At 41.3% G+C, this 27,927-nt stretch overlaps 2 protein-coding genes across 4 annotated transcripts in view; one reads left to right on the top strand and one right to left on the bottom strand.

Annotated features, from left to right (window-relative positions):
- The window catches only part of ZNF277 (zinc finger protein 277), a 53,974-nt gene extending 35,175 nt beyond the window's left edge, over positions 1-18,799 (bottom strand). Inside the window, exons 1-2 of one of the 2 annotated variants that reach the window (XM_080613327.1) lie at positions 18,737-18,799; positions 7,124-7,187 (exon numbers count right to left, since the gene is read on the bottom strand). Coding sequence is in view for 1 of the 2 variants with exons in the window: in XM_080613328.1 (XP_080469454.1) it covers positions 7,124-7,162 (39 nt within the window). In the remaining variant the exon portion in view is untranslated. Of the gene's footprint in view, positions 1-7,123; positions 7,963-18,736 lie in introns of those variants that run through there. The other variant, XM_080613328.1, reaches the window with a different exon arrangement.
- A 351-nt stretch (positions 18,800-19,150) lies between these two features.
- The window catches only part of DOCK4 (dedicator of cytokinesis 4), a gene marked incomplete at both ends in the record, with an annotated part of 246,537 nt that continues 237,760 nt past the window's right edge, over positions 19,151-27,927 (top strand). For both annotated transcript variants that reach the window (XM_080615548.1, XM_080615549.1), the window contains one exon: positions 19,151-19,187. In XM_080615548.1, the coding sequence (XP_080471674.1) occupies positions 19,151-19,187 (37 nt within the window). The remainder of the gene's footprint in view (positions 19,188-27,927) is intronic.

The raw sequence follows: 27,927 nt of genomic DNA, 5'->3' as shown, positions 1-27,927 counted from the left end.
AGGTCTGTGCATTCTTACAGTCAGTATTAGTTTGTAGCCTGAAGAATCATTAAAACATGGTTTCTGAGAAAAGTAGAGCAACTTGATTCCCTTTGCAATTGCTGACTCTCTCTGATGCTAAGAGTACCAAGATATGCTGTCAGCCAGTTCAGCTGTGCCCAGTAAGCAGCTACACTGCTTTTTGTTCATTTTTGGTTCAGGTCTCTTGCAATGACCTATTTAAACATTTAGAAGTCCAAATAAACAATGCCTATCTGTCTCAGCAAACCAACTTTCAAAAGACAGGTGCATATGGGAGGAACCGCTACGGAATATAGACAAAGAGCTGATAGAGTTATTTAGCATGACTACTGAGAACAGTAATTGCATGGGCTGGAAAATCAGAGCTGTTAATCTTCAACTGCAGTGACGACTTGCTGAAAGGAATAAACTGGGGTGAAGATTCTTTTTTGCTGCCCAGAGTAGCTAACACTAAAAGACAATAACTTAAATACAGACTACTAGACCTGTTTGGCAACTGCAGAAGCTTATGCAATTTATTTCAAAGGCACTTAAAGGAGAAGGTGAGGGGAAAATAAAAATCTATGAAAATATCTGTGTACTCATCTGCTGCAAAAAAAACTCACTGAAAGGAGAATAAATGCACAGAGCTGAACAAAGACACACAGCCTTTAGCCTAGGACTTAATGGACTAACATGTAACAGAAACATCAAAATAGTACAAATAAAGCGAAGCATACTACTGAAATCTCTGCAAAACCAGCTAATTTTGATTCTACTTTTTTTAAAGCAGAGTGGCCATGGGTACTGAAGAAAAGCTGTTAACTAAGGCACAGCTAAGGGCTATCAGGGAAATAAAACACTCAGATCGAGTTCTTGAGCTCCACCAGGACTCCCACATGCAGAGAGACTTGAAAATGAGGGAGAAGTAGCGAGCTTTTCTCTTAAAATTTACTGCCACAAGAATGACTTCGTAGGGTCAGATTAAACATCTCTCTAGTGCAAATGCCTTGGCTGAGGATAGCAAGAAGCAATTACCTAGAGAAGTGTACATAAATATGGAAAACAATAGGGAATAATAGCATAGGGAATATGGAAAAATAGCATAGTCTTCCAGAAATGCAAGTGTGGAGAGTTTAAGTCACAGGCTATATGAGTACCTCAGTTTAACAGCATTTTATGGCTTTTATCTTTTTTCTTTCCCCTCCATGGATTTGTTTCTGTACTGTTTGAATTTGTCGGTCTTTCAACATCTACAGAAACCTGCAGCAACATTTTATGTTCTCCTAATGGTTCATCATTCCTTGGCCTTGTGGAACTCTTGGCTAGTTTTACTCTACCCTTCTTCATGTGCTGGTGTGAGGAGTGGTTTGAAAATGCTCAAAAGTTGAAGAAAATGGATTTTAAATCAGTACAGTTTTTCCTCAGCCTCTTCCCTATTTCTTTTATATTCCTAGCATTTTGCTTGCTTTTATGATTATTGAATTAACCACTGAAGTATCTTTAGTGATTTCAAAGTCTCAGAGAAGTTGTGAATCAGGTGTTAATGTACAAGACACTGGACATACTCTTCATGTTCACTCCCATGTGTGTTACTTTGCATTTAACATCAAATAGCACTTTTTTTTTGTCCAGTTCACTCAAGAGCTTGGGGGGGGAAATTATATTAACAGCAAAATTTATCGCCTAACACCCTTTCTATTTGTGTCCGTGAACAGCACGAGACCTAGCTCCCTATGAGAACAGAGCTCTATAAAATCCATGCATTAAGTTTCTGCCAAATCATCCTGTTACCACTGTCATCACTGAGTTTTCCTCCTCTGCCTAATGGAAAAACAGCATGACTGTTACACAAACAGATATCCCAAAGGCTTCACAGAAAGTCCACCGAACCCAGGAACTAAGAAAATCCCTATCTCATTCACAGTGTTGACAGTCACCATGTTGTTCAGGCTTTAACAGGACAGATAAAATCGTGGTCTTCTGCAGCTAATTCAGAGCTAAAGAATGTAGATTAGTAGAAAGAAAAGACTAAAGGAATATATTATTTGAAAACAAAGACTAAGAAGTATGCCCAGTTCTTTAGGGGAAAAGAAAATGAATGCTTTGAAGACATTTGAGATTATATAGAAAACTATCTGGGTTACACAAATTACTTTCAAAACTAGAATAAACACTACTTTTTGTTATAAGCACGCACAGGATACCTACTGCAATGGAATCCTGATGCAAGCACAGGAACTCTATAAGCCTTTAGAACAGTGACAAAAGAAAATGAAAAAAATGCCTGTGACAGAGATTATAAGGTGTTATTTTAAGTGTTGTTATAATATAGACCAGTTAATCTTCACAACTAACAAAGCAACAGGCCCAAATTGGATTCCTTTTCCTTACTGAAACATTTTTCATTTCAAATGCAATTGCTTTCAACTCGAAACTAATGTTAGTTTGCACATTAAGTAAATGTTACACCCACAAAGTCATAATACAGATGACTACAGTAGTACAGGCAATGTACTCTACCTGCACAATGACACATGCAATTATCACAAAGCAATATGCCATGTAATTTTATGGCCAATATAATAGATGTAAGTATCAGAAATAAAAGGAAAGAAAAATTCAGCATTTGAAGGTGAGTTGCAAAAGGCAAAGTCCTTAGAGATGGTCCAGCCTGTGTTACAGCTTGCTGCCACCAAGTAAAGTGGTGTCTTGTTAGCCTGTCTTTCTCCACCTTATACTACCACTCCTAACCATCTGCTACTGCCCTTCTGCTTGTGCTGGCTCCTCTGCCTGCCAAATCCTTTTCTGAGTTGATTCAACTCTTTAACCAGACAGAACTACTCCTTTGTTTTTTGCTCCACAATATTGAAAACTCTCACAGAAGAGTCCAAGAGTCCAAGTGCAAGAGCAAACTAAGGAGTGCATGGTAAGAAGCAGCAAGATGAAACAGGACCTTCTTCTTCTCATCTCAGTTTCCTTCTCTCTTCTCAGTTTAACAGCCTTCGTTGTTTCATGTTTTTTTACCATAAGCATATCTTATAAAGCGTGCAAGGTTCTTTAAAAAAGCACTGCACACAAAGGAAAAGAAAACACTGAGATTTCATCACTGTGCTTCCTAACAAGGAGAACCAGCACTGGCTTCAGTCTTGGAATTTGGTAATTCGTCTTGGTTACACATCTGAACTATGTGCTCTAAGTAGATCTGGGGACAAGCTGAACACTGCTGCAGAAATTACATTCTGTAGCTGGAAAGTGGACACACTGGGGTTCAGATCAATGAAACAACTTCACTGTTACAACTCCTAATTCACATGGCTTGGCTCTGGGGTGCAACCTGCAGCTGTGACTTGAGCACGTGAGCTCAGGCAGAGGCAAACCCCTCCAGCAGGCAACCAGCAAGCTGAGGGAGGAACTCCCTAAATCCACCCACAGCGAACGCTGAGGAGAGGGACACTTGTATCCTTTTTGAAGCTTTGCCACCAGACAAAAAGGAATGAAAGTCATGAGACCAGGAGGAAAGGAGGTAAGCTCAAAGACAATGGGTTTTAACTAGGCAAGAAACTTAACTAATTTTAAAGAGATCAAGCATTTTGTTACCAGATGAAGAATACTCTGAAAATTCAAGACTGCACATAATCTGAGAAATTAAATGATGGAAGAGCAATTAATACAGATTGGCTTAAGACACATATTTACAGGTTTCATGTAACTTTTTGCAGTTTATTGCAAAATGACAAGACTTCGGGTTGAGGAACGTGTTACGTAAATATAGACATGCAGAGTACATATTTATAAGCCTGCTGTTGTAACACAAGGAAAATGAAACAAAATAGGAACATCTGTTGGAATGTTAAGTGTCTTTCTAATTAAATACAATAGTTGAATGAATCAGTTCATTACCAACAAGTCTGGTTTATTATCTCATTAATACAGCTGGCTAATATTACGAGGAAATTAGCACAGGAACTTGAAATGATCCTAAACCAAAAATGAATGCAACAAAGATATACAGGCAAATAAAAGAGCCCAAACAATGAGTAAAGACTGAGGTTTTTAGACATGTAAAGAACAAAGGGCAGAAAAAAGAACAGGAAAACAAAAGATACCTAGCAAACCTGGCACTCCACAGTAACAGCGTAACAGATGCAGAAAACAGAAAGCCTGAGCACCCTCCCCCCAAGCTCACACTGATTACATGGCAAAACCATTTAGTTACCAAAACGACCAAACCCCTAGATATGGTACATTAGGGAACCAAGCTGGATTCCTATAGCTAATTCTGCACAAAAGTGTGCTGCATTTAAAACTCACTGGAAAATGAGTGGTTTGAAAGCTTTGTCTAGCATTGAAGCTGTTTTGAGATATAATGAAAAAGAACATTGAGAAGCACTGGCTTGACACTTGAAATACTCATGACAGCTTCCCTGTTTTGCAGCCTTGGCACTGCAGCATCTATTTGTTGGCACAGCAGCATCTCCTAATTTGTGGTCATATTCTTGGAAGAGATTTTATACTGATTACAGGATTCCTCCTTTGTTTTCCAGAGTATAAAAGATAGATGACTAATGACTTGCCAAATAAACAGTATTCAAAACTAAAACTCAGAATAATGGAAATGAACCACCCTGTCATCATCCTCACCAATGCTACATGAAAATACGTTCTTTAGCTAAAGAACCACCAATGTACATAACCATTTCCCACCTCCATATATGAAAGCACTCAAGTACTTCTATTAAGCTGAATTGAGCCTGAGCTCATGAGGAATTATTTAGATATTACTTCTGCTTGTTAACACACTATGAATGATACTTAGTCAAAACGTCCATTTGCTCTAGGAGACAGCACATCCTGTAGCTTCCCCCAAGATCAGTCTGTCTCAACCCTGCCTGGTTTTTCATTGAATGCAAATGAGCACTTCAAAAGAGTACTTAATCCTACAGCTAAACCTTGTCAGTTTTACAGAAACCGTACATATTCCTCAGCATCCACTGTCTGGGAGTATTGAGAATTTTACTCCAACCAAATGACAGCTTTAAGAAAAGCTGTGAGTTACCAAATCCTTGTATCTCAGCACAGAGTTTCTTTAGAGCAGGTGTCTGCTGGGAGCTGGAACTAACAGAAATACAACTGTGCTTAATAGCCATATTTAACAGGGCTGCTCTGTCGGGGAGCTTAGGATGTTGCAGTTTCATTAGCATGAACAAGTGTTGCTATGGGTACCAGAGCAGAGGCATCAGAATACAAGTGAATAGAGGGAGTGGGAAGTGATTAATAAAAATGTGAAGTGTTGGAATTTTAATAAAACAAAACCAATTTGCTTGCCAATAAGATCATGTTTAAATAATAGACTACATGACTTCTCAGTTCACATGCCACTGATTGTTATCTTCCTGCGTGAGCCCAGACAAACCTTTACATCAATAAAAATAAAGACCAGAGCAAACCCACTGTTCTCCCACTGAGAAGGATGCACATGCACACACACACCAATGAAAGTGACCCTAGCAAGCATTCATATTTAAGTACTGATGTTAATATACAATTTATAAATATTTAACACACTACAGGCAAGCTCTGTGCAAGCTCAGTGTCACATAATACCTCATTCCTGGGTAAATGGTATGGACTTATATTAGTGTAACTAATATAAGGGTTTGATATCTTGGCTGCAAACATGAAATGATACTTATCTACTACAGAATGAATTTTTGAGTAATTTTACTGCACTACTTAGAGCTACTCTGATTTCTTACAACTGTTGTTAAGCAAAATTAGTACTGTTTCTGTCTACAGAACACCTAAAAAATGAAAAGGTAGTATTGCAGGGGCATCTGTGTCATACTCAAAATACAAAGTCAATTCCTACTTTTAGCCAAACTAGGGAAACATATCTTACCCTAATTACTAAATGAATCTATGTTGACCCATTTTTCCCCACCTTCCCTGTCCAAAAGTTGGAATTAAAAATGCACAGCAATATTAATTCCTACGAGTGACAACCCATGTGATCATTAGGAGCAGAACTTCCACTTTGCTGTTTCATTAAACAGTGAAGGCTGTAGTCTAGACTCACAACAGGTGTTTTCTTTACTTTAGCAAGGTCTTGAAATTACCTCCCTAGTCCTAACACATCCACTCTCACCCACTTTTGCCAGTTAATAAATTCTTACCAGTTCCTTTGGGGTGCCTTAGGATTTACTCATGTTCCTTCCCTCAGCTATGGGTGCTGCCCTGGGCCCGAAGGACAGCTCATGTCTATTCCATAGAACTGGCACTGTGACTGGTAAGCAGTTTTTCATTGCTACCACGGTCAAAACACGTTCTTGAGTTTCAGCACATCAGTCTTCCACACCTGTGGCTATACCTTCCTTTCTGACCCCACTCTGCCCACTCCTCCACAATGCCCTTAGCAGAGCCTTCCTCTTCTGAACACCTTCAGCACTCAGATCTCCTCATGGATGTGACAGGGGAATTGGGACACCAAGCTCAGTTTAATTCTTTAAGCAATCTTCCATAAAACTTAATTCTTAATTACTACCTCCCTCTGCTCCCTGCCCACTACCCAACCCTGCAGTACATACACGGCACACGTGAGTTACATCACCAGCCATCTCCCTCCCAACTCTATCCCCTCAAGAACACTCGTTTACCTTTGTCACACAGTCTCCCCAAAGCTTTTCCTTTCCTGAATTTTAGCTTTGGATGCAGTTTTTCTTGCAACCGCTGTGGTTAGCTCTACAAACATTTACTTGTACAAACACTTTACTTACATGAAAAATCTTACTCAGTTCAGCAAGCTATTTGACTTCTTATTCACCTCAATGTATTTTCAAGATGAGAACTGTAGATCATGAATACAGGGAGGCTGTCTTAAAGAACATCTATAAAGAACTGCTCTGGTCTACACTTTCCTTTTTTAATAGAAAAGCAATAAAGCAAATCAAGATGACTCTGAAGGGGTACTCACTGGTTTTCCCCGACGTTTTGTCTGTACTTAACGTTTAATTTTAAAAGCTGAAATTTATGAGTCACTTAGGCTTGTATGAATTATTATACTGATCTCCAGATAATAGGGCACTTCAATAAAAAAGGTATTTTTAAAGTAAACAATACTGACCTTCTCTTGTTTAGTGTGGTAAGATGACATGATAGACATGGAGAGCTGAGATCCACATTATGTACTAAAAACAAGGATTAAAGGAGCAGTGATTAAAACTTACCCTGTTATCAGGAAAGATCAACAAGCTAATTATGTAGCCTGAAACTCAGAATGTTTAGAAACAAAGAAGAGGTAGAAAATATCCAACACAATAATTTGAAATGGAAGGACAAAAGTGATTACCTTGGTTCTTTCTTTGTACTTATCACCCAAATCTAAAAAAAATAGTACCTTTTTTTCTGTTCACCTTGCTATTTAATACAAAGGCATACCAAAGGCATAATAAGAACGCATAAACCATCAATTGAGGTATAAAAACTGAATTTCTGCTATTTTCACATGAAAATGAAATTCCTAAAAAAAAAAAAAAAAAAAAAAAAGAAAAAAAAAGGAGTATAAATTCATGCCAAGCTGACAAGACTGACATGCAAAAACTTCTACACGTACGCACTGGAAGATTGCACAAGTAAAGATGTATACATGAATTCAGTACCTGCCTATGTTGTTACCACTGCCACTGTTCTGCTGGCTCTTCTGCAAATATTAGCAAGCTGGAAGTAGGCACATCTTAGCTCCATTTACTGTGACCTTAGCTCTTCCACAAAGAATGGATCTTAACAATGTGTTTAATAAGGATAGGATACTTTTTCATTGTTACAATGTATCTTTGCGGCGTGTTTAACAACTACGGCACTAAGCCTAGCAACTTTCATGCTGGCATTACTGTTAATTAGTTTACTTCTTGTTAGCTTTATTTAGTAGAGATCAATAATTCTTTATTACAAGGATTTTCCTTATCTTTTCTCTTGTCACCTGTCCTTTTCCTCTAACAGGATTCAATTTCCAAGCACGTTTATCCTCTTGATGGTAAAAGGATTGCCTAGTCGTCTTTTCAAATGATTGCTTTACATTCTGTAGCTAAAGGAAAGGCTGTGTGATTTTCCTTTAAAACCCTAAGGCCTGCTTTAGCCATTCTTAAGAGACACCTCCATGTCATTATGACAGGAATTTTTACCATGTTCCTGACTAAAATGTTTGTACCCCAGGGTTTATAACTCTTTTCCACTGGTAAACTCTCCTTGAAAAAGGCAACCATTTGAGAAAAACAACTAAAAACAGTGTGACATTGTCATTTTAAATGTCACCTTTTTTTTTTTTTTCCCAGACTCATATAAATTAGAACTAACCTCAAAGTGCATCCTGATGTATTTTGGTTTTATACTGAAAAAACAGGTATTCTGAACAAGCTTCCTGATACTCAGAAAGCCTTCATGACTGAACTGTTTAACTGAATTTTATACTTAATGAAGAAGAATCAGGACAAGGAAGAGGCCCTGTGGTGTCAGCAGCTCTGTGGTCTGTTGTTGCTTTTTCAGTGAGCTGGTGCTTTTCCAGATGGAGAGTGGCAAAATAAGTTGTTTCTATTTGCAGAATCAAACCTGCATAAACTGGTATTCAAACTAGAAAAAACAATGGCTGAAAAGGAAAGTTCATTTTAGCGTGCAGTGATGTGGATCAACCTAGTTTAGCCTAATTGATATCTTAGTTCAGGAAAACAAAGCATTGACTGTATTTCAAATAATCCACTATTTATACTCTTTATGAATAGATTTTTGAAATTTAATTTCAGAGGAAAGCATTTTCAAGTCAGAGCTTAAACACTAATGTCTTACAGATCAAAGCCACATCTCACAGCAGGCTATACAGAACTTCTGTGAGCATATTCTGACTTTGTACCAGAGCTTCAAATAAATAATTTTGTGATACTGGACTTAATTTCTCTTGTCCTTCATACTTCATTAAACACATAACACAAATCTTGACTTTCTAAGTATAATATTCACTTACGAACTGATACCACTAACGTAGCTCATGGACATGGATGGTAAAATAATTGAAGTTAATTTCCTCGAGAAACAGAATTAGAATGTTAGAATTAGTGGTACAAGTTGTTTATGTTTTTCAAGCAACATTTTGCTAACTGTATAAATACATGCAGACTCCTGAACATTAAATTAGTGCGGTAACAACACAGGCTGAATGTTTTCATCCCATATAAGACAAAATCGAATTAAAACCTCAAGCAGGATGTTTTCTGTTACATACCAGTCTTCAGAGAAAAAGCTCTGTCTCATTTATTCATGCATTACTGAGTCATAATAAAATTCAGTGCTGGCACACTGGTCAAGACAAATGATAGAAAAACGCTGAGATGACAGCAGTATCACTTATTACTGCATGCATTTGTTTCACTGCCGTTCCTGTTTTCATATTCTGAGTCTTGTGCACTCCCACTGTAGGACTACCAGGGCCGACCTGGCGCACACGCTACATATGGACTTGGGCAGTGGTCCCGCATCTCAGGATGCTGTGTCATGCTTCCCTGTGATACCCACCAGCCCTGTCCCTCTTCTTGCATTTCAGCACAGCTCTGACCCACACAGGAGTCCTGCCACCACTAATCATCCTCCAGCTGCTTTGCACATTGGCTGGGTTGAGAGAGCAGTTTTGGTGCATGAGAACCAGATTCTTCTGGAGTCCAGATACTTACAAAACATATCCAAACCCTTAGGAGACATCTGAGTCTAAACCAAGGGGCACTGCTTCAGACAGCTTTGAAACACCTGCACATTTAGGCTGTTTGGTGTGGGAAGACTGGCTACATGTAATCCAAAGCAAAAATGCCAAACCACGTAATATACAGCCGCAGGGAGTGTGGCATCAATTGTCTTTATCTACTGTGCCTTACTACATGTTCATGTGGACAGAGCCATGCCATACCATACCAGCCTGTGAGGTTGAAACAGATGGCATATCCAGTTATAAAGCTTCTATACCAGAGGGATAAAGAGGATGGCTTTAATCTGCTACTACTACACAGTGTAAGAAGCAGAAGTAGCTACTGCTTGGGGATGGAGCTACAGATGACAAATGGGAGGATGACATTTCAATGAGCAGGAATCAAACAGAAGCAGCTGGGTCATTTCACACTGGTCACTGTCTGTCAGTCATAAAAATCAGAGAAAAAATACACAGAAGTGGAAAAAAGACTATCTGAAATAGTGAAAACATGAGGCAAACAAAAAAGATAAAGAGGAAACCCAGCTGAAATATAACCCTAAGAACAGACAGGCCTGTCTGGGAGTTTTGGACCACTGAAACCACTGATGAAAAATCGACAACAATTTCTCATTTACAAGTCTACTACAGCAAAAAATTAGGACAGAGTGGCAAACAAGCAGTGAATATGGAATTACCTGCTGGGAAACCAGGCCTTGATATCAATGATCAGACATCAGACTTGCAACTGTACCATTCCCTATAGTGCCAACATATTAAAAGTTGACAGTTAGTGTTGCAAACTGACGATCTAAAATCCTTTATAATCAGAGAACAAACTCAAGCAAAACACAATGCCCTTTTCATTTACTTCATAATTACAACTTGACTGCTGTAACATGTAGCATCTTTTGAAAAATCAATAAAGACTCCAGTTGAGCATTCCTGGTTCCATACCATAACCAAAGTCTCAAACATGGTACTACTTCTGTATGAAATAGTTTGAGCACTTTACATTTGTACATCAAAAAATGTTATTGCTTGTACTACAGGGCACAAATCTACTGCCCTTTGAAGCGGTGCTGAAACAGAGCAGCTCCCTAACATGAACCTGTACTGCATAAAGAGCTACATGCATTACATTTGTACCCTTCTGTTATATCTGGCATATTCTTACTGAGGAAAACTGCTTGTGCACACCCAACTTACCTAACCCTACTGCTTAGCAGTTTGGCTTCATTGAAAAATTTGCACATCATATCACAAGCTAAGCAGTAGTTTCAGTTTTGATATATGGTTTTAATGGTACTGACCAATTCATTATTTAATTCAACAATTATCAGGTCACGGGACACTATTTTTGCTGAGTGACTGAAGACAACTACTCTGCAAAGAACCTGCACTTACACAAATGCATGCCCCTGACTCCAGGGAGACACCAGTCAGGATGATGTGCCCAACGTTTCACAAGCACAAGTTTTGTGTTTTAAAGTTGCACAAACCTTACTCCATTTCTTCCCTCCCAGGCCTTCAATGCCATGGTCTTTCCTACATTGTGTGGGGCTTTTATTGATGCAATATTTAAAGCCATTATGAAAGCTGCATAGAAAGACATTCAAATGCTTTCAGGCTTTTCTCCTGGCTTCAGCCTGCTGGGAGTTCGTGGATGAGGATGTGAAGCAGAAGCCTCAGGGAGTCTGGGAGCAGTTGTAGTTTCAGGATGCAGATGTTCACACAAGGATGAAGAGTTCTAGCAGAGGTTGCAAGATAGGACATGATGGAAGGAAGCCCAGAGGGCTGGGAAGGGTTATGAAAGCTGTTTGGACAGACAAGAATTTCACCTATACAGAAGTTAAAATACTTAACACTTTAAATTTCATCATATTTCGGCCCTTTTTTCCCTTTCCCTGTTCACTTTTATTATAACCAGATCCTATCTTAAACCCTGCATCCCTTCAACTGTCAAAGGGAGAAGCCTGTCACCTATTTATATAAAAGGCACACCTTGCAGCAGGCATCATTGGCAACAAGGATTTACAACTCCCAGAAAACCAGTACTCCCCTGTAAAAACAAAATGAAACAGTGAACAAGGTGTTTCAATAGGTGTAACAAACTACCTTGGAGTCTGTGTTACACTTTGAACATTCAAAACACTAGCAATACCTCCCTAGTCCACACCTCTACATCTAAACAAAGCAAACCTACGTCTATTATTTATTCAGGTAATTCTTACCCTCTTCAAGTAAGATTTAGGTATTTGCTAATACTGAGACAATTTAAAGGTCTTCATCAATCTGTGGACTGATGAGCCACCAATCACTGTTGCTCCATCACAGGTAACAGAAGGCCTGAACAGAGACTTCAAACAACTTAAAGGCTTTAACATGCAAACAAGTTATCATGATTAAGCTGTGTACGTGCTCACCAGGGCATCCGAAGCAGCTTACTTCTCAAAGTGCTCCAGATAGTACACAGAACAGTTGACGCTTGGTGGTTTGTTCAGGTATCAAAGCCTTTACCTGCTACTGAGCAGGCGAGAATTGGCTTAGATTACTGGAATTAGATTACTGGAATTAAATACAGCTGTATATTCACTAGTAGGCAGTTAAAGACATTAGATCTAACAAGGATAAAGGCCATCCACCTTTGCTTTTATAAGCTATCAAAGTTTTCTAAATTCAGAGAAAACCAAATAACAAGCCTTTATTATTTAAAAATACAAAAGTAATAATAATAATAATAAAGTAATAGCCTTTACTTCTATTATTTTGGAGAATATAATATATCCGATGCCTTGTGCTAATGGGAATTACATATTCATGCCAAGGTGTGGGAATGCCCCTTTGTCTTCAGATAAAATACACTGCACATTTGTAACACAATTATTTGTCAAACTATGGCAAGATCGCAGGTAGATCAGATTTGTATCACCAAGCAATACAATATATTACTTATAAATCCATAACTACCATTCAATTAAATACTCGATTGCACTTGCATATTGTATATTCGCTTGTATATTCTCCCATTATAATTTTTTAAAGAAATGTGCTATGAAAGCTAAAAGCACTAAAATCTTGATATAACACTTTGTTGTGGTTTAAGCCCAGCCAGCAACCCAGAACCACGCAGCCACTTGCTCACTCTCCCCCACTGCTTCCTCCCCGGCTCCCGAAGGGATGGGAAGGAAAATAGAAAGAATGTAACTCCCATGGGTTGAGATAAGAGCAGTCCAGTAACTAAGGTATAACACAAACCACTGCTGCTACCACCAATAATAATAATGATAAGGGAAATAACAAGGGAAGAGAATACAACCGCTCACCACCTGCCGACCGATACCCAGCCCAAGCTGAGCAGTGATCTAACCCTTCCGGGTAACTGTCTCCAGTTTATATACTGGGCATGACGTGCTGTGTATGGAATACCCCTTTGGTTAGTTAGGGTCAGGTGTCCTGTCTCTGCTTCCTCCTGGCTTTCCTCCTCCCTGGCAGAGCATGAGACTCAGAAAGTCCTCGGTCAGAGTAAACATGACTTAGCAACAACCAAAATCATTGGTGTTAGCAGCATTATTCCCAGGCTGAAAGTCAAAAACACAGCACTGCACCAGCTACTAAGAAGGAGAAAAATGACTGCTACTGCTGAACCCAGGACACAGCTACATTAAAAGATTTTGTCTTTTCAAACACAGAAACACATAAAATGTGACTTTACCAATAACTTAGTAATTCCCAGTCCTCCACAAGATCCATATGCTTAATTAGATAACTGCTTAAAGTACTATGAGATTGCATTTTTAATTAAAAATCGCAACAAATACTCTTAAAACACTTTTAAATAATACTGTTTTAGAAGACTCATTCTTGTAATCATACTAAAATAATTGTGTCACACAGAATTAATTAGCAAACCTGCCCTCCAAGTGCAATTGCTAGTTGTTCAGTTTACAATGATTAACCTGTGGCAAACCTAGATCCTTTTCAGAGCTTATAATGCCTGCTGGTAGAGGGAATTCCCTCTCCAAAAATCTATGGTGGAAGCCCCAGGTCTTGAAATCCTCCACTGAACACCTACCATTTAACCCAAGAAACAGATCGCCAGTTGTACGCTAGATGCTTGGAAATGCCCTGTGGGGAGACAACTAAGGATACAACCATGTGTATGAACATTTGGAACTGGCCAGGGTTTTAAAGAAAGGGTACTGAGGAGGATACCAGCCTCAAACCATCTAACAGAAACAAGCAGCCAGAGGTAGGCTGATAGAGGCTAATGTCTGAGGAACTCTGATGAATGAACAAAGAAGTGGCAGCTGTATGCTCAGGGCAATGGCTGCTCTGTCACCTTGCTGGGGCTTTCACCTATGGCAGCATCAGACAGCTGCTCCCTGTTCACAGCCACACACTGTGATAAATGAAGATGGAGGAGATAACCCACGGTAACCTGCTCACTCAGGGCTAATCTGAATAGATGTAGTATAAAGGCGCGTGGGGTGGGAGAGCATCTGGTTCATTATTTGTTTAAGGACTATTCAGCATATATTAAAAAAGTAACAAGGGAAGTGGTAGATTACACATAAGCAAACATTAATGAGCAGGTGATAACAGAGACAGTAACTCATCTTTGGTCACTACAGGAACTAATGCCATTAAAGGAACTACTGAGGCACAGCCTTGAACAGGTTCAACCTCAACACTGTCACTGTGATAAGAAAGGGGAAATGTGATTATCATATGTATTATCGTATATTTGAGGCTGTTTGTGGAACTGTGTGAAACTTCCTATGGTACATGAGAAGCGGCTTGTGGAATTGCATTTATCTTTAGGGAAATTTAGAGGAGGGGCCTCCTGACGATAGTATCGCAGTGACAGCTTCCTTCACATTTGCTACTCCAAGCTATGTTAGAGGATGTGGTGGTACAGAGCACCTTAGATAAAGCTCATGGCGCACCAGTGTAGCCCTGCTGAAGAAGCAGTTAAAGGGTTTCCCTGTCAGTGATATGGTGAAAGCGAATGATACACAGGAATTAAGAGGTGGAAAAGCATTAAAGAAAGAAAATAATAAAAAAAGGGAAAAAAACCCCTCCAACAGAATAAGTATGGAGAGCAGAGGTGAAAACAGGATCCAGAAGCAGTTTGTGGACAGCAGCTCTTGAGAAACATGGCAGCAAGACAGGAGAGGTGGGACCAAAGGAAGAGCTGTGCACAGCAGAGTCTGGTGGTTTGTTACGGAAAGGGACAGGACAAAAGGAATACCTGAGCTGGATGAGGGAGAGAGCAGGGGGGCAGGAGGGACTGAATTAATGTTGGGAGTAACTAGCTGAGGAATTGTCATTAGAGCATCAGAAGGGACTTCTAAGAGGCAGATGACAGCTAAAGAACAGAGGCAATGAGTAAGAAATGAAAAGCAGGCTCCAAGCACAAGAGAGAACAATGTGAAAAGCTGGACAGACACAAAGGACAGAAGAGAAAAGTCAGATCGAGCCCTTTTTTTGCTGATTCACAAGCAAATGGGGAAAATCACAAAGAAGTCTATGAAGACAGTTAACTGGAAGCTAAAATGCCCACCAAACCCTCAGGCTGGCAGAGGCTGCAGCTGCAGAGAGGAAACCCTGAGGGCGCAGTGATGAGACAGTAAGCCTAACTTCTGGCAGCCAAAACCAAACAGTGCAGAAAGGGTACTAAGATACACAGGACAATGACTGGGCCCTGGTCTCAGGTTTAACTAAAATGAGGAACTGCTGGGCATGACATGAGAAACAGCTGAACTTAAAGAACAGAGTGAGAAGCTCAAAAACCTTGCCAAGGGCACAATGAGGAAGGGCTGGGTTTCAGGTATTTAGGAGGGGCAGTATGTAAGAGGTGGCTGGGCTTCAAAAAGGCTTGGAGGGAGTATTGTGTTGAGTCCTCTGGGGGAGTGAAATCTTGCAAGACACACAGGACTGAGGCATCACTGATACCATGTGAGGCTGAGATGGCTCAGGTGAGAGCACTGGGAATACCAGATTTGGTTATGCATCAGGTAGTGAACATCAAGCTGGAACAGTCAGTGAGTAGGAGATCCGCACCTGGAAAGACTCGGTGTCTGACCCAGTGCCTGGATAGGGGGCCCAGGGTTCAGTCATGGATGTTAAACAGACTTAGAGCCCACGCTGGTATTCAGGCAGCCTGCAGATATGCTTGTGAATATGAAGAGGATTACATCCCTTGACTTGGACAGAGAAGCCTCTCAGGTCTGAAAGGACATGGGACTGACGTTCAATAACCAGGAAAGAGGAACCCTGGATCCCAGAGTCCACTGGGTGGAGCGCCTCCCACAGCACCCTCAACGGGGAGAGCTTAAGAACTGGGCTAAAGATGTGATGCTTATAGTATCAGGAACAAAACAACTTTCACTAAAATGTCCTCTAGGTAGCAATGAAAAAAGGTAGACTTATGCAAGACCAGTCAAACTTTAGTTTTCCACAGTAAACTGAATTCCCTTAAAAATGGGACACGAGAGAGATGTGGAAGGAATAAGAATAACATGCTGTGCTCTGGCATGGTACACTCCAGCAGCATGGTATTAAAAAGCATTTGAGCCATAAAGACCTGGAGTAGGAAACCGTAACTGCCAGACTGCAGATGAAACTATCAAAGACACACTTCCAGAAGAAACCTCGTTTTAAAACACACTGGCAGATGCTGTAAGAAATGTTGATACGTAGCATAATTAAACTGAACAAATTGTACTGTGGGCAGTGATATGTTTATTAAAAACCACTTGGGGAAGGCTGCTGGAGGGAACTAACTAGAAAGCGACACAGTCCTGGATTAGAATGCAAAAGCACAGGCTTTCCTGCTTTTTCCTTTCTAATAAATAGAAAACAGCAAGACAGGAAAAAACGCTATTTAATTTTCCAATATCCAGTCTCCAAAGAAGTGACACACCTTCTCAGGGGCACATGCAAGTACAAGATGCTGCCAGAGTGACTAGTTTTGTAGAATTGAAACCTCTGAAAGAGTAAGGATTTTGCTCAGAGACAAGGAAATGGTAAATATTAGGGTGAGGCATTTCTTTGCCCACAGACAATGCGATTTACGGTATAAGATCTGTTTACCCTAAGCGACTGGGTTCTAAATTAATAATTTTGAAAAGGCTATTTCAGCAATTGGGTATTCTTGTCTTTGTTCAAGGGAAGAAGAAAGACGGGCTCTGTGCCTAATACAAACATGCTGAAGTCAGTCACGGTTAACATGACAGACAGCAGTTAAAAGCTGGTGGCACAATTTCAAGACTCCCAGCCAGCGTGTTGGCAGTCTTCTCCTTATGGAGACAGGGATAGCCTGGTACATGGATGTCTACAGGCTGAGGTGGAAGTGAGTTTAGCCTGGTACCTATTATTTTGATTTTCAGTAGTGACTTTTACACATTCTGTCACCATAGAGACTCCAAAGGATCTGTCAGGGGATGCAAAGTGAGTTTGGGAGTAAAGTTCACCAATCCTTTCAATGAGTGCTTGAGCTCAGTGATAGGAAAACTGCCCAAGCCTCTGAATTCCAATGAAACAAACTTTTTTTAGTGCTTGTGCTAGTGTCTGTACTACAGTGATCTGGAAAACACTCAGGGTAACCTCATCATCTCTCATACTCCACAGACCTATATACTGTTTCACACAGACTTCCACAGACTGAAGTGCACGTCCTTTACAACAGCTGAGCGGCACAGATTTGCCTCTGGGTGCAGTTACACCAGCGTGGAAGTGCCATAGACAGGTATGCCTTTTTCAAGGAGATGCTCATGTCAACACAGTGCAACACATGACTAAAGTAAATGCATAGCTTTAACTACTAGAATAAAATGATATTATTTTTCTGAACAGAAGCAGGGTACTACTATAGAAACAACACAAAGGTCACTTAAAGGACCACTCACTACCAAAGTCTGACAACTAGAAGGATAAACACAGAGTAAGTGCACTCTAACTCTATGTTTGAAATTGCCTCTTTGCATATGACTTCCTTCCATTGTGCCCTTCACACTATCAGCGACTTAAAAATTCAACATACTTTGACAGTAGAAGCTAAAAGCCAACTGAACTGAAAAAACCCAAACCCTCCTCTCTTAAACATAAAAACATTAACGTATTTTTATGTTCAGCTCAAACTGAGTCATTCCATAAAATTTCTGGTTACCAGTTCAGAGTAATAACTTGATTGTAGAATACTTCTTAAAACCAGACGTACTCATTATACAGACAACCTATACCTGGTGAGGCCTGCAGAGCAGCATCATGTCACTGGGTTTTCTCACTTCTTTCCATCTCTGCCTTCCCACAGTTGTAACCAAAGCTCTTGCTCCTGTCTCACAACGCCCGTGTTTCTCTCACGAGGATCAGTTCAGCCTGAGGATTTCTTGCAGTTCACCTATGGTGAGCTCTCCCTAAGCTGCTTCTAGAAGGGCACAGCCACACAGGCCTCTCAACAAGGGTGGAAACCTTGCTGCTTACGATGCCTGCCTTACTCCTGGCTGTCACCCCTATAGTCCATTTGCGCTCCTCACTGTACACTGCCTGCTTTTCTCCATCTCTGTGCATGCGTGTGCCGAGGCATGGATTTCTGTATAAGTCAAAAAGTCGCCCAAACTACATCCAGTGTCCCACCTCCCTGGCACACTGCCGGCACCTGCTCCCTCTTCAGCCCAACTTGCCGTTGAAGTCTCTTCCTGTCCCCACAGCTTCATGTGTCCAGCGCTAGACTTTGCTAAGAGAAAGAATAGCTCCAGCAGGACCACGAGAACGACTTGTAAACTCCACGAGGCAGGGACGTGGCTGCCCCTGGCTCCCCCGGCTCCGACGGGTCATCGGCGGAGCCCGCACCTCACCACGCTGGGCCCGGACGGCTCCCGGCTGTGTCACACGTATCCGCCGCTCCCTACTCCCGGTTCCCCGCCGAGTCGGCCCCGTCCCACTGCCCGAGCCGGGGCCGCAGAGCCACCGGGAGGAGGGGAGCGGGGGTCCCAGCCGTACACTCACCTCTCCGCCCCACGGTCCCTCCGGCCCCGCAGGACGCAGCCATGCTGCTGCCGGTCCCCCCGCCCCGGAGTGGGACGGCCTCCGGGAGCAGAGCTCCGCCCTGCCCCGCCCGGCGGGGAGCGCGGAGCCAGTCGGGGCTCGTAGTCTCTCTCCGGCCGCGGGCGACGAGGGGCGCGGCCGTACCGAGGCACTACGTTCCCCGGCGTGCAGCGGGACCGGGCTTATAAGTGGCTGGCGGCGAGCGCGCCCCAGCTAGTTAGTCCGCCAGCCCGACGGGGTGAACAATGCATTCGCCGCCGGGGCCGGGTAGCTGCGGCTAAAGCGCGGCGGGAGCAGCAGGCAGCGTGCGCGCTCCCGGCACCGCCGCTCCTAGCGCAGGGGTTGCCGCCGGGCGGGCGGGAAGCTGCCGCGAGCATGTGGATACCCACGGAGCACGAGAAGTACGGCGTGGGTGAGTGCGGGCAGTGAGCGGGGGACCGCGGTGCCTTAGGGAGCGCATCCCGCGGGGGAGCGGGTTCCCGCACTCCTCGCCGGAGCGGAGGCAGCGTCCCGCCCGTGCAAGCAGCGTCGGAAGTCCCGGCGGGACGGCCGGGGAGCGGTCTCTTGCCCAGCAGAGCCACAAAGGGCGGCCGCTGCCCGCGGATGGGGCCGGTCCCAGTGCCCCAGCTCTGAGGCAGGCGCTCGGCTTTCCCTCGCTGGCGCTGGGTGGGAAGGCTGGTGTTCCGCGGGGAACAAAGCAGCCTCGGCAGATATCGCTGGCAGCGGCGACCCGGCGGGGAACCGGTCACCGTCGGTGGCAGCGGCAGCCGGGGGTGAAGCGAGAGTGGGGCCGCGGGCATTGTTCGCGCGTAGGGGGTTTGTCGCTGCTTCAGTGGAAACAAGACAAAGTGTCGCTTGTGAGAGCCGCGCTTCCTTGCCTGTTTGTTGAACTCTGCGGGGCTGTGAAGCTCCTTGCTTTGACTTACTGAGTGGTCGGAGAGAGTCACTGTGATTTTTATTTATTATCTGTTTTGACACCGCTGATGAAAATCGTCAGCGCTCGGTGAGCGGCGGTGGCTCGTCCCGGACAATAGCCCTCTCTAACGCAAACGCAGCTGAACTGTTACATAGACCTACTAGCGTAGTAAGCGGCTTTCTCTGTGTTTACGTCGCATTTGAACGCGGCGTGGTGCCTGTCGCGAAAAAAGCCGGAGGAGCCGGGAGCCCTCCTTTGTGCTGGGGTGTGTGTGTTGGTGTGTGCCTGTGTCAGCGCCGGAGCCAGCCTCGCTGGAGCGGTGCCGCTCCGTCCCATTTGGAGTTGAGCCCAGGTGTTGCTGTCCCCCGAACGTTAAATTAAACAGATCATCAGTGGGATTTATTTTCCTGACTTCTTTATTTGCCAGGTCACAGCTGTGTTACGAGGTATTGATTAGTCCTGCCACCCGCCTTTCTTTACTAGGATGGGCAGAGGCTTAAAAATCACCCTGGGACTCCCTGGAATGGCATGCTGGATATTAACAGTCAAATATTTCACGCTGCAGCCCTCCTATCGGTATATTTGTTGCTTCTTTTTTTGTCATTATAATTTATTATTATTTTTGAGCTTAATATGCTGTTTCCCAATTGAAGCATTTTTCTGCCTAATTTATGAGCTAAAAATCACTATGAAGCATTTTTTTCTAATACTGAAAAGAAGCAGCCAAATGCTGTTCCCCTTATTTGAATAACTACCCCCTGGTCACTAAACAATTAAGTGATATTCCTTAAATAAGATTTTCTCTGTTCTGTGAATCCTCTCGGGTACTTGCACATGGTTCACTGTCCAGCTCTTCCTCACTTACCAAGGCTGTTGTCACTGAAACCTCATGCCTGCCAAAGAGATACAGTTGAGATTTCTCAATAGTGAGCTTTGCCTCAAACAGAAAATGCAGTTCACTACAAAGATCCTCTTTATTTGTGTAAATATAATATAGTCACAAAAAGATGCTTATTCTTATTTAAATTCATTCCATTGTTTTCTGTGATTTGGCTTCTAAAAGGCTATTCAAGTCAGTAACAAAAACCCACTGTTCAGTTTGGGTCCTCTGTACCCCTGGGGTGGGGGTGACAGCCTTGTTATATGACCATTGCAAAACGTTGAAATACTGACCTAAAGTAGTCTAATTTTTTGCTAGGACTGTGCTTTATGCTGTTTGCTCACTCACCTGCATGATGAGACCTGTCTGCAAAATCTTCACACCCAATTATTGTATAAGCTATTGTGCTCTAGAGCAGTGATAGGGGAGGCAGGAGAAAGAGTTGTGTATCGCTGTATAATTCTTTAAAATTCATGTAGAATGAATTTCACAGTTCAAACTTGCATTTAGCACCACAGACCTGCTTATGTATTTTCTTTTTAATGATGGGATTATTGTATTTCCAAATAGTTTTCTTTTTTAATACTGATGTGTTTATCTACCCTGGTAAAATGGGTACATTATAAAACCCCTTTGAGAATCCCGATTAGTTGTACCAAGCATATGTATCCTTTGTATAAAGAGCTCAGGGCTTGCATCAACATCAGACCTCATCTGCATTTTCAATCTGAGTTTTGCAGCACATGCTGTGTGCTGCACATTTCTACTGTGACATGCCAAAATGGATGAATAACCAGGCAACAGCCACCTGGTTGCACTGAAGGGTTGCTGGTAACCAGGTGGCTGTTGCTCACTTGCACAGCCTGACTGTTTCCCACTTTGAGGAGTGGTTAATATGAGTAACAATCTTCTCTTCAAATTTTTAAACTTCTGCCTGCTAGCCAGTGATGATGTCTAATTGCTTTCTGCTGAGCAGGTTGCTTTACTCTGAGTTCATTTACTACTAGACAGACATACTGCCAGTTCATTTCCTAGTAGATATACATCCTGCTGTAATGAAGAACATTATTATGCTTATATGGGACACCCTTTGTACTGCAGTTATGTGTTCTTATTTCTAAGGCTATCAATTTTGTCAGTTGTTGTATTATCTCTCAGGATGCTAAAGATGAAATACATATCAGAGTATTTCTGGTTCTGAGAAAGTTTGCTTTGTCTGGGTTTTGATACATCTATTTCCAGAACAGAAGGTTAAGCTTCTGTATTTCACTTTGAAATACCATGTTTTGAATCACACCTTTAGCTGCTGTGTCAAACTAGTGATGGAATTGCACAAAGGATTCAGTGGTCATTATATGGAGTGTTTAGCACAAAGTATGCTGATGTAGGGGTAGGAAAGGTAAGGTATTTCTTTTTGCTGTTAATAGTATCTTAATATAGTAAATTTCAAATGGAATTGACTTACATAAATGCTGTGTGCTTTGCTGTGTGGATTCAGAACCTAACAGAACAATATTGTTTAGAACAATAGCCAAACCCTTTGTTCAGATGAGACATTTAAGATTGCATGTATGTGGATGCTCTGCAGGTGGCAAATAGGCAAGTGTAGCTTTCAAAGGTTGGTGCGAACTGCAAGCTTCTCGCTGCAATAAATAGATAAATTGCAGGACTACATAAATATCTCCTAGCTGCTGTTTGGAGTGAAGATACAAGTTCTGTTAGATAATCTGTGTACACAGGATCAGTTTTTCCTTATTGTCTCGCCAGATCTGCATACTGCTGTATCATCTGATTTCTTTGATTTACCTGAATCTGTAAGAATGCAGTTAACGCTTTCTGCAATGTAGGTGGTTCCTCTTCTACTGAGCACAGAGCTTCTCACTGCTTCCTAGGAAGGCTTTTTTTTTTTTTTTTTTTTTTTGAATTAGGATGGAAAGATTAAGAAGAATAATTAAAACCAGTTGCTGAATGCATCATCTAATTTATAAGCAGGATGGTATTCCAGATCCTGAAGTTGTTCTGTACAGCAAAATATACCAGTTTAACTTATCTAAGTTTAAATAGTGCTTGGTATTTTTAGTGTGATGAAGCCATAAATCTGCCTTCCCAAGGGAGTGTGAAGTGTGGCCATCTCCTACAGCACATGACTTTGTGCTGTAAGCTCAAGTTTACAGGAGGAAAAAGATGGGGGTGAATTTGCTGATCACAGGAGCAGTACTGATTTGCACATAGACAAAAGCCAAATCAATTGGCCTGTGCCCTACTCTGAGTTGCAGCCAGCCTAGTCTTCCTGGCAGTCCTGTTGAAGGACAGCTGAGACATCTTCGCCTTCATTCTGCAATCACTATTTTGACTGCAAGTTAACTTTATTGTAAGTGTGCTTGGTTGGTTTAGCTCAACAACATCTCTGCTGATAACATGCAAGACTTCTAATACAGTGTCTTTTGTTTAGCACAAATACTTTATCAGCCTCTCTTGCATTCATCTTCAAATGAAGCGTTCAATCTTATTTCCTCTGTTCTCCTGTGTTGATCTTCCCTTACACTTCTATGTGGAATTCAGTTTGTATTTCTGTCTTGGACTAATATGGCCACTAATAATGAGCTATATTGAAAACTTCTGTCAAACTGCCTAAGTATCTGTTTAGGGGTGAGGCAAGGCCAAACATAGTGAATTTGTGGGCTCATATGGCTAAAGAACAGTTGGAAGATGATCTTAGTTTTATTGTTATAGCTCATAGCTCCTTGTGGGGCTGTGAGATTCCATGGGGCACTGAGGGTGAGGTTGGCAGGGTACCAGTGCTCCCTTCACTGGAGCCGTGGGAGCCCATTCTCATTTTATGGAAATACTCCCTGATTCCTAGCTATCTCAGATAGCAAAGACCCACACATTTTTCTGTATTAAGATTTTTGACATGTGATGCATTGTCATGGAGGCTCTTACGTAAGTTTAGGATGTCAGTCAGATAAGGATTATATTTTCCATTGTCTTTGATATAAGCAATGACTCTCAGTATCTTTCAAAAATGGAATGATCTCAACTCACAAGTTTTGGACAGCCCCCCCATCCCCAAACATTGACTATATTCTATTGGAGAGCAGAATAAGAAGGTTGAGGTTTTCAAGTCATTTTGGTCATAAGACTAGTTTTAACTTAGTCTTATAAGTGTTGATGAAGTGGTGAAATTGCCTTAAAATAAGACTAAAAAAAGTGGGGGTTTTTGCTATTTTTATTTTGTTGTTGTTGGTTTGGTTTTTTTTTTCTTTTTTCTAACAGCTGCCTCCCAAAACCAGTCTTTAGGATGGATGTGATATTTTGAATGTCTGTCATCTTCTAGGGGACAGCCCAGAGCTGGTTGGTTCATTAACAACTTTTTACATAGTGCCCTTCAGAGATCTCAACTTTCCTATTCACAACATATCTGGAAATACTGGGGAATATATTTGTCAAGGCTGATGTTATTTCAGTTAGCTGTATACTGATGACACTGGTGGTGTTCCTCTTTCACTGATTGAGGGCTTTTGCCACCATTCTCAGTGTTGGACTTGTGTGGCTACTAGCTGGGTCAGATTTAGTCCAAAGATGATGAAACAATGGTGAGTTAAGTAACAAAAGAAAAAGCATTCTCCCTTTCAGCATGGGGACCACGTCTTCACCTTCACTCCTTATGTTATCTAAGATGGGCTAATATAATCTGTGATTGCTTTTGGGAGTTTGGAGAGCATGTGATGGAGTCACTGACTTCTCTGTCAAGGAAGCTATAATTGGTTCTTTTACTCCTACCACAGAGAGATCAGTAACTTTTTGCACTGCTGCAAGAGTGTCTGTCTTTGACTCATCTCTTTGCTTCCCTAACTGGCACCACAGAAAGGAAACTTCAGAATAAAATAGGGTTTCACATTTACAGCGTGATTCAAGGTGAACATGTTCCAGAGTTTCCACTTCATTTCTGAGTGTAATTCCCCATGTAAGTTTTGGTCTATAAAGTTCTCCATAATTTGAGTCTCGGGATCAGGGAAAATCCTGAGGAGAGCACTTTGACTGCTTGGATCGTTTGTGACACTTGAGTGTATTCAGCAGCTGAGACAAGGCGCTTTCAGCAGAGTTTGCACCCCTGGGAGATGTGTTGCTTCATTTCTTCAGTTTTGAGAGACTTTGATGGCTGTGCGCGAGTGGTTTTTTTGGTGTTCTGTTTGCTTTCCTACTGGATTTGTATTTGCTTCTGTGGAGGTACAGGGGAACAAACTAGGTAATCCTTCAAAGTCTTTTCAAGCCTCTCTTTGTGGTTCTGCACACAGGGGTTGAAATATGAAGGTTTTTCTTCACTTTCAATCTGAAATTTCTTTTGTTACCGTGGTGTTTTATATTTTTTTTTTCCCATATAGCAGTACATCATCAAGGAATCTTTTTTTTTTGTTTTGCTTTTCCTCATTTTCTTGCTGTGTGTCCTTTTGTGAGAAGCTGACACAATGCCTTTGAGGTGACTGAACACTGTCTCCTTTGCAGTGATTCGGAAGCCAGGAGACTAACCAGGAAGGAGATGTGACTATTAAATAAAAAAGGGACATGTGTTTAATTTTGTTGAAAAGGTCTCAAACATTATGTAATAAAAAGGATTGATGTTATTTTGGGAGATGATCAATAGAAACATAGTTAAAATAGGTTTAGAAAGAGTTTCGAGAAATGTAATCTGTATTACTTTTTCAAAGCCAAGTCAGCCTTCTCTGTCACTTCTGAAGGATGTTTGCGAGCATGTTCTTTAAAATGCTGTTAATAAAGCACCTGCAACTTTTGTAGTCAGTGCTTAGCAACCTTTCTACTAGAAAGTAATTAGCACTGGAGTAGTTTTCCTCTTGAATGTATCATTATGTGCTTATGAAAACTTGCCATGACTGTCTCCTTTTCCTTTTATGAAATAGCTGCAATTATTTTGTCCTTTCGTTGTAGATGATGCTGTTCTTATCTTTGACCAATTAATCTATGTTCAAAACTGGACAGGAAAGCTTTATCAGGTAAAGCAGGAGAATCTTTTAGCGTGTGCTTTAGGCAATGCCTGCTTGTCATTCCTTGTGTGATGTTTGTTCCTTTTGCAGTAGCAGCACATTGACTCATGTTCAGTCGGGAACTGCTAATCAATCCTTCAGATCCTTTTCCGGAATACTGTTGTCTAGACAGTCATTCTCCCATCCTGTATTTGTCAGCTGATTATTTCTGCTTGTGTCCTTAGTGAATGGCACTTCTCTTCCATACTATCTCTACTGTTTGTCAGCCCTGCTGGCTCCCAAATTTCCTTTCTCTCCTCATTGTCTTGGAAGCACCTTGTTTCACAGCTTTGTTGTGTGAGATGCAATTTAGGAATTGTACTTGCTAACAGAAGTGGTGCTTGTTTGGAGAAGCAATGTATGATGAACAGCTAAAGACACTTGAATGACACAATGATTTGCCATTAGTTTGCCTTTGGAGTGCATTTTTTTTTTTTATCTTTAGATGACAAGAGGCTGAAGTGATAGCTGTTTCCTGTTTCTCTTCATAATGCATGTTTGTAGTTATTCAGAATGGATGCTTCCAGTTAAATAATCTGTAAACGATGTAACTTGTCAACTTTGCATTCTTGGGCACCTGAAATACTTAGTTTGAAAATAATGCTGATCTAACTTCCAGATGCTCAAGGCTGGATAGGAGAGCTGCAAGCAATGCAGCTCTGAAAGTTGCCTGTACTGTAGGGACAAAGAAAGAAGCTTGGATTTTGCAATCTAATGCATTGTGCTTGCTGGTTTTTGTTGTATTCTGTAAGAAAATAGCACAAAATCAAATCAGTTTTGCAGGATTAAAAAAACCCCAGAGTCCTATGGGATGAGGCACAAGAGTGCTCATGTGCTCTTGAAGGAGAGCTAATATAAGGGGGAAAAAAAGTATACTGATGCTGACTGCACCTTTCATTTCTTTCCAGTTAAGGAATCAAGTCAATTTTCTTTCCAGATTCACATGTGCTTATTTATCTACTTTGTTAGTATCAACAGCTGAAATTATTACAACTCAAAGTGGATAAAGCTGTTTACTCAAGTCTCTAGTACATAGTTTTGTTTTTTGATAGTTTGTGTAGAAAAGTGCAAATAGTAAATGAGGTAATAAACCCGAAAATGGGGTTGTTGGCAGAAGTCACAATGAAGTGTTTGAGGAATAACTTCAACTGATTTCAGTTTTGCTTTGTGTTACTCGATTTCAAGTGTGTGTATGTTCTTTGAGGGCTCTGGAAGCAGGTAGTGGCTGATGAGTTGCTTCAGTTCTTTCTGCAGCAGAGAATAAACGGAGTGCCCTCTCAAATCCATTGCTTGGGATTTCTTGATTTGATTTTTATTGTTGTTTGCACTTAACTTATGATTTCTGAATCTTTAGAAATGCAAAATGGGTTCTGGACTATAAAGGTGTCTACCGACAATTTTTTATGAGTAATTTGCATTGAGTGTATGGGAGTCTGCGTATGCTGTGAATGAGAGGTGAGCATCAGCTGCACAGTAGGGACTCTTCTGTAATAGAAGTTACTGATTTCTGTTTATTTTTAAAACAAAGCATTTGCTTTTACTGTCATAAGTCATTGACCACATATAATAGGGTAATGTTTCATCTTTTGAAGCTCTTTGAAATTACAGGTTGCAGTGCAAAAGGCAAATGATTACTCAGTGAAGCCTTGTTTTAACTTTCTCCAGACTAGTGTAGTGAAGTGAAGCATGTATAAGATGTTGGAGGGGTAGGAACCAGTACTTCTGATGCTTTGTTTTGTTATATAAGTTAAATACAAGTTAGCTGCAAAAATTATTTTTTCATTATTTGTTGTACTGTACAAACAGTAGTGGGTAACAGCTTGATTCTTCATCAAGCTATAGGTGTTGTAGGCATCTGATATGAGATCTTTGTAAAGTAGCATTCATGCTTTTATAGGTAATGATTCTTATAAAATGCAGAATACTATTTTTCTGAGGAAAAGTCCTGTATAGAGATGACTATTTGATTTTAAGTGGACTATCTTATTTTTGATGGGGGAAAAAGTAGCATTGGGAAACTTAAATGAACAACTGTGAGGCATACTCTGAAACTAAGTGGTATAGAAATGGGCTGTAAATCTTTTGTGGTTGTGGTAGTTTTTATATAGAATAAAGTTGGCTAGTATTTTTTACCTTGAAGGAAGATACCTCTTTCCTAGGCCACGTAGTTCGCTTCCTAACATCTGTACTGGGTCTGTTAGTACAGTGAGGACACAGAGCTTCACTTGCAGTTTCTACCTTTGCATGAAATTCAGAATTGCTCCTTCTGGTGTTCACATTGTCTTCTGTCTTGCTATGATAAAGAAAGAAGAAA

Source organism: Psittacula echo (genome assembly GCF_963264785.1).
Source record: "Psittacula echo genome assembly, chromosome: 1".
Classification (NCBI taxonomy): Eukaryota; Metazoa; Chordata; class Aves; order Psittaciformes; family Psittacidae; genus Psittacula; species Psittacula echo.
The sequence above is the reverse complement of the archived record's forward strand: the minus strand, read 5'-3'. Positions and strand labels throughout refer to the sequence as shown.